Source organism: Triticum urartu, chromosome 5A (genome assembly GCF_056163025.1).
Source record: "Triticum urartu cultivar PI428250 chromosome 5A, HENAU_Tu73, whole genome shotgun sequence".
NCBI classification, from domain to species: Eukaryota; Viridiplantae; Streptophyta; class Magnoliopsida; order Poales; family Poaceae; genus Triticum; species Triticum urartu.
In genome coordinates this window covers 321078340-321085358 of record NC_141877.1, presented here as the reverse complement: position 1 = coordinate 321085358, position 7019 = coordinate 321078340, and the positions used below count along the sequence as shown (strand labels likewise).

The following is a 7019-nucleotide window of genomic DNA, read 5'->3' as shown; positions in this document are numbered from 1 at the left end:
TGAAGGTCTTTAACCACTGGCCAAAGTGGGGCCGGATGCGGAGGAAAGCCTCACACACAACGATGAACACCAAAATGTTGAGGACGAAGTTCGGGTCCAGATCATGAAAGTCCAGCCCGTAGTAGAACATGAGACCATGGCCGAATGGATGGAGGGGAAACCCCAGTCCGCGGAGGAAGTGGTGGAGGAAAACTACCCTCTCATGAGGTTCAGGGGTAGGAACGATCTGCCCCGCAGCAGGCAGCCGGTGCACTATATTCACGGCCAAGTATCCGGCTCCGCGCAGCTTCTTGATGTGTCCCTCCGTAACGGAGGAAGCCATCCATTTGCCTCCCGCTCCAGACATGATTGGAGAAGATTGAGGGGGAGGATGTGGGCTTGGGCATTGGAGCTCGAGTGCGCAAGAGTGGATGAGCAAGGAGGAAGAAGGCGTGGGTAGAAAAAAGGTTAAACCTTGTCCCTTTATAAGGGCGGCCGAAACTATGCGCCCCCACTAGCCTGGTAAAACTCGCTTATTCCCCAAGCGCCATAATCGATGGCGCGGTTGGGTTACCCACGCCCGTATTGATGAGAATACCGTAATAAGGGGGACACGATCCCTGCTTTGACAAGACGTGTCAGGAAACTGCCTCGCGTTATGTGCGGAGTTAGTTAAAGGAAACGGTTCGAATAATCACCGGGCCATGACATAACGTCATGTTGCCGAAACATGTAAGCAGATTAGATTTGTGGAAATATTATTCTCTCTGGGGTGGTATGTGGAACTTATTTTGCAGGGTCGGACACTATCCTTGTATTCAAATTCTTCCGATGTGAATTCGGAGGAGGAACCCGCCTTGCAATGCCAAAGACAACACTGCGCGCCGGACTCGTCGTCATTGAAGCCTGGTTCAGGGGCCACTGAGGGAGTCCGGGATTAGGGGGTCTCCGGACAGCCGGACTCTATCCTTTGGCCGAACTGTTGGACTATGAAGATACAAGATTGAAGACTTTGTCTCCTGTCCGGATGGGACTCTACTTGGCGTGGAAGGCAAGCTAGGAAGTACGGATATGGATATCTCCTCCTTTGTAACCGACCTTGTGTAACCCTAACCCTCTCGAGTGTCTATATAAACCGGAGGGTTTTAGTCCGTAGGACAACATACAATCATACCATAGGCTAGCTTCTAGGGTTTAGCCACTCCGATCTCGTGGTAGATCAACTCTTGTAATACCCATATCATCAAGAATAAATCAAGTAGGACGTAGGGTTTTACCTCCATCAAGAGGGCCCGAACCTGGGTAAAAACATCGTGTCCCCTACCTCCTATTACCATCCGCCTAGACGCACAGTTCGGGACCCCCTACCCGAGATCCGCCGGTTTTGACACCGATAGTAAGCGATGCAATTGTATAAAAAGAATGTCATAGTATAGACAGTAGCCTGTGAGACTCTGTCCGGTGTTCGGAAAGAAAAGCCGGATAGAGGATCAAATAATTTTCGCAGGAGACTAACCAAATATGTCTTATGTGAATAAGCAGGCGTCGTTGCTGGCTCATACCTCTCATGCTGCTGAAGTCTCCGGACTAAAGCAGAGTCTGGAGCCGGCCGAGGAAGAACTCGGCCATGTAAAAAAGCAGCTAGAAGACAAGCAAGGTATACAATGACCTTTTGTATATCCGGAAAGGATGAAAGATTTGTGTTGACCGTACTACCATGATATTTGCTAGGAGTGGCGACCGAGGTGGAGGCCCTCAAGAAGGGGCTGGCCGAGGCCAAAAAGAAAGCGGCAGAGGAGCAAGCCGCCCTTGAAAATCATGAGGCCAGAGTTGGTGAGGTCCAGCAAGAGCTCCAGGACGCCGTGCAGAAATGCGAATCCTTGGAACGCAATATTGCGGATCAAGAATCTGAACTCGCCAAAGCGCACAAGATGCCCGGGTTGAAGCCCAGGGCGCCCTCCAGGAGATCCAAGAGGCCAGAAAAATCGCGGCGGGTAATGCCTTCATTATGTAGAGCAAATATGTGAGGAATAGGTATCTCTTACTAACCCGGATTTGGAGTTCTCCAGGAGCATTTGCGGATTTACCGCACAGTGTTGTTGATGTTGCGGAGTTCTTCCGAGCTGAAGAGGGGAGCTCGACAGAGAAGTTGTTCTGGTCGCAATACCTTGCGCCAGAACATCCGGTGCCCTTTAGAGATCAGCTAAAACAGCTGGTCGAACTGCATAGGGTGGCCAAACTATCCATGAAGGATTTAATAGTTCGGCTACGGCCTACCGAAGTCATACCCAGCAGCTACTTTGGGCTCATGAAGCGGCCGGTCAATGCATGCCCCCGGCTTGACATCATCAAGCGGTCAGTCTGCATCGAGGGTGTGCAGATGGCCTTCGCCCGTGTCAAGGCACAGTGGGCGAAGATGGACGCTGTCAAGCTCGCGACCAAGGGACCACCCACTGGCAAGGAGCACCGCACGCCGGAGCGATATTTTGACGATGTCCTCAAGGGGTCCCGCATTGTAGAGGGCCAGTGTTCAAAAGATGTTATCTTCGAATGAATACATTCATGTTATCTTGTCTCGTGTGATGAAACAAAGCTGTTACGTAATATAATGCTTATTTATTACTCCTGTGCACCCGTTTTTATTGAATCTGAGAGTTGGCCAGTCATCGGCTTCAGCCCCCACATAGGTAGTACGGGGGTGTTCGGGGTGGAAGCTAAACACTCTTGATCCAAGAATTTGGTCCTTGAAGGAGGTGTTTAGTGCAACGAACCAGGAAATCAGACTATGTGGCTTTATCACCCTCACTTAGCCATGGGAGTTTGACAATGAAAATGTAGGCACGGCCCCTAGTTGGCTTTTAATCTGGACTAGGGTCCTGTAAACACCTGATCGGATGAAGGCCGATTCATCGCATAATGAGGACAAAATCGCAAAATGTTTTAACCTCCGAAGAGCTGACCGGCTGATGCCGCATCATGACAGTTAGCTTTCGGCTTTCTCTACTGAGGTGCTCATCCGGATAAACCAGGACACAATCGCAGTAGTTCTCCCTTTACTACCCTATACGATAGAGCGGAATGTAAGGTAGTAAGCACAGGAGCCGGGCAACCCAACTATTGACCAAAGACATGATTCGGAGCCGATGTATATAATGCTAAATTCGGGGGCCGAACTGTACTATAAAAGTGTTCGGACTTGTCGTCGTAGTATGGAGCGCAATAAAGCCCCTGGCGAATTAGGGCGTACCAAAGTGTACGGGTGGAATTCATAAAGAATAGCGAAATAAAATGAAGTAGTAAGCTAGTGCCACATAAGTTGGGCCGCAAACTATGTCCATTATAATTTTAATTAGTACGTCAAAGCGTATTTGTACAAATAGTGCGATATGCAACAGTGGCTATTTAACATGCCAAGACCAAGGGGGGCTACGTACGGGTCCTGAAAATAGGTAGAATGATCGTTAAGAAGAACATCTAGAGATTCCCCCACACGTCTGTGCTACTTGCCACCTTGGTATATCCGTCCTTCGAAAGGACCGATTATCAGGCTGTCGAGAGGGGCCTGTGGAAAAGAAACCTGAAAAGGATAAAAAGAAAAGTAAGAGTATGTGTGTCCAGGGAATGTCGAGCCGTATTGTGTACCACAGTTTGGTTATGCCTCCGTCTCTACCCATGGTATTTTTAGTGCGTAGTTATGTACGCGCGGTACGTATGCCGTCACCTGGTCGGGACTGAGACGGTGGTCGAATTGCTAGTCTAACTCCTGACTAGCCGGACTTTCATGCGGCGGAGTAGTCCAAACTCGTTTGGTAGTGTTCGAGAGCTTGACCGCTGAATTAAAGTTCTACCTTAAAAGGCCGCTCTGTACTTCCACTGCCAGGGCCGCGGTGTGTTCCTCGGTACGGAGGGAGCGCTCCATGTTTCCATTGATTGTCATGACACCGCGTGGTCCGGGCATCTTGAGCTTGAGATAAGCATAGTGTGGCACCAGATTGAATCGAGCAAACGCGGTTCGTCTGAGCAGTGCATGATAGCCACTGCGGAAAGGGACGATATCGAAGATTAACTCTTCGCTTCGGAAGTTGTCCAAATATCCGAAGACAACCTCCAATGTGATTGAACCCGTGCAACGGGCCTCTACACCTGGTATAACTCCTTCGAAGGTAGTTTTGGTGGGCTTGATCCTTGATGGATCGATGCCCATTTTGCGCATTGTATCCTGATAGAGCAGGTTGAGGCTGCTGCCACCGTCCATGAGGACTTGTGTGACGTGGAATCCATCAATTATTGGGTTGAGAACCAGCGCGGCTGAACCGCCATGACGGATACTGGTCGGATGGTCCCTGCAATCAAAGGTGATTGGGCAGGACGACCATGGGTTGAATTTTGGGGTGACTGGCTCTATCGCATAAACGTCCCTAAGCGCGCGCTTGCGCTCCCTCTTGGGATATGGGTAGCGTATATCATGTTCACCGTTTTGACCTGAGGGGGAAACTTCTTATATCCCCCTTTGTTCGTAGGACGGGGCTCCCCATCGTCATTCTCGCTTTGCGACCCCTTCTCCTTGTCTTCAGCATTTAACTTGCCGGCCTGTTTGAAGACCCAACAACTCCAGTGGTTATGATTAGCTGGTTTATCAAGAGTGCCGTGGATCTGACATGGATGATCGAGTACGCGGTCCAAGACGGAAGAGCCCTGATTATTCCTTTTATATGGCTTCTTCCGTTGACCAGACTTGGAGCCACTGAATCTGGCGTTGACCATCATGTCATAAGTATTGTTACCATTGTTTCGACACTTATGTCTGTTGCGTCGGGTCTTGTCGTCGCTATTCTTGGTTTCGGCGATGCCAAGTCCGCCTACATTATTATTGCTACGGGCTAGCCAACTATCTTCGCCCGCACAGAAGCGGGTCATAAGTGTTGTGAGGGCCGCCATGGACTTCGGCTTTTCTTGGCCAAGGTGTCGGGCGAGCCATTCGTCACGGATGCTATGCTTAAAGGCCACTAGGGCTTCAGCATCCGGGCAGTCGACGATCTGGTTCTTTTTAGTTAAGAACCTGGTCCAGAATTTCCTGGCTGACTCTCTGGGCTGTTGAACTATATGACTTAAGTCATCGGCATCCGGAGGTCTGACGTATGTGCCTTGGAAGTTGTCGTGGAAGGCGTCTTCTAGGTCTTCCCAGCTGCCAATAGAGTTTTCAGGCAAGCTGTTCAGCCAGTGCCTGGCCGGTCCCTTGAGTTTTAGGGGGAGGTATTTGATGACATGAAGATCATCACCGCGGGCCATATGAATATGGAGAATAAAGTCTTCAATCCATACCGCGAGATCTGTTGTGCCATCATATGATTCGATATTCACAGGTTTGAAACCTTCTGAGAGTTCATGTACCATTACTTCATCAGTGAAGCAGAGGTGGTGTGCGGCACCTCTATATCGGGCCAGATCGCGACGTAGTTCGGATGGAGTCCATCTACGATTTTCTGCCCGGACATGATTGTGCTTGTCATATTCGGCTTGATAGCCGTCGTCGCGCATCGGGGCATGCCCCCGCGATCCGTAGATCGATCTGGCCGGACCTACTTTATTCTTCAGGTCCTGCTGCAAGTCATATGTGTATTCCTGAACGGTTGTGTCTCTGCCTTTACGGCGAGATAGTATGGGCCGGTGTTCGGCTTGAGTTGCCGTTTTGTCTCAGCCACATGGTGGTCAGTCAACCGCATTACGTCCTGCTGGTACGGGTTCGCGTGCCTCGTTGTCAAATTGAGGTAGTTGTTTACGCTTCGGGTAACTTTTTGTTGGGTGCACGAGGCCGTATTCCTCGGCTGCCAGGACATTAGTCCATCTGTCGTTGCATAGATCTTGATCAGATTGAAGCTGCTATTGTTTCTTTTTCAGGCTCCTTAAAGTGGCTATTAGCCATTGCTTGAAGTGCTCCTTCTCGAGAGGTTCCTCAAGCACGATAAAGTCTTCGTCGCCGAGGCTCACCTCATCCTCGGAGGGTGGAAGGTAATTACTGTCCTCAGAATCTTCGTTTGCAGCATGTTCATCAGGGATAACTTGCACATCCTCCCGATCGTCTTATAGAGATTTTTGCTCGATGGGGTTTTCTTGGTCTTCGGCATCATCCGAAGTATTGTTGTTTGTCGTGCCGGTATTGTTATCTTTGCTGCGGTATGATTTAGAGCGGCGCTGTCGGTGCTTTGGTTGTATCTCAGGAGGTTTATCCTCGACTGGGTTTTCTTTGTCATCGCCGTTAGCTTCTTTGGGTGTATCCACCATGTACACGTCATACGAAGAGCTGGCCATCCAGCGTCCAGTAAACGGCGAGTTTTGGGCCTCCTCTTCTCCGGCATCACCGTCCATACCGTTGATGTTTTTGGAGTCGTAATCGAGCATGTCTGTTAAGTCCTCGGCAGTGGCTATAAGGTGGGTGGTGGGTGGGACGTAAAACTCCCCACTCTCAGCCCCTAGTCCGTGCTGGGCATAGTTCGGACGTTGCTCCTCTGTAATCATGAGGGATCGCATCAAGTCTAGAGCCTCGCTTAACGGCGAGATTTGTCGAGCGAGAAAAGAATCCATGGAGCATGGCGGGAAGGGAATTCACGATGCTGACTCCGAGAGTTCGTAGCCAATGTCCGGGAAAGAGTCCGGCTTTGTGATAGTTGCCGGCGACACTGCTTCCTCCGGCTCTCCAGTACTAGGCCTAGTGACCACGGATAGTCCGGCGGGTTTAGAAATCCCGTCTTTGGATATCAGTGACATAATCCAGGTTTCCAAAACAAATCTGGTGACCTGGGGCGTAGCTGTTGATCTGCTCTACATGACCAAGCGAGTTGGCCCGTAGTGCGAAGCACCGAATACGAAGATCTGTCCAGGGAGAAAAACCTCCCCTAGGGTAGCATCATTGCAGATGATGGATGGAGCCATCAAACCTTCAGACGGCGACATAGTGGAACTCTCAATGAAAGCACCAATGTCGGTGTCAAAACCGGTAGATCTCGGGTAGGGGGTGCCGAACTGTGTGTCGAAGGTCAACG

General features: G+C 50.2%; 1 protein-coding gene across 1 annotated transcript; it reads left to right on the top strand.

Annotated features, from left to right (window-relative positions):
• The first annotated feature begins 1500 nt into the window (after positions 1-1500).
• Positions 1501-2186, top strand: LOC147971232 (uncharacterized). Its single transcript, XM_087522751.1, has 3 exons — positions 1501-1636; positions 1711-1973; positions 2049-2186. The coding sequence occupies exons 1-3, from the start codon at positions 1501-1503 to the stop codon at positions 2184-2186; spliced, it is 537 nt and encodes a 178-aa protein (XP_087378877.1).
• The last annotated feature ends 4833 nt before the right edge of the window (positions 2187-7019 follow it).

Bases quoted from the DNA above. Each gene is read 5' to 3' on its own strand.
- LOC147971232 (XM_087522751.1), top strand. From the start codon at position 1,501: ATGTCTTATGTGAATAAGCAGGCGTCGTTGCTGGCTCATACCTCTCAT. The intron at 1,637-1,710 runs GTATACAATGAC...GATATTTGCTAG, and splicing joins GCAGCTAGAAGACAAGCAAG to GAGTGGCGACCGAGGTGGAG. The intron at 1,974-2,048 runs GTAATGCCTTCA...GGAGTTCTCCAG, and splicing joins GGCCAGAAAAATCGCGGCGG to GAGCATTTGCGGATTTACCG.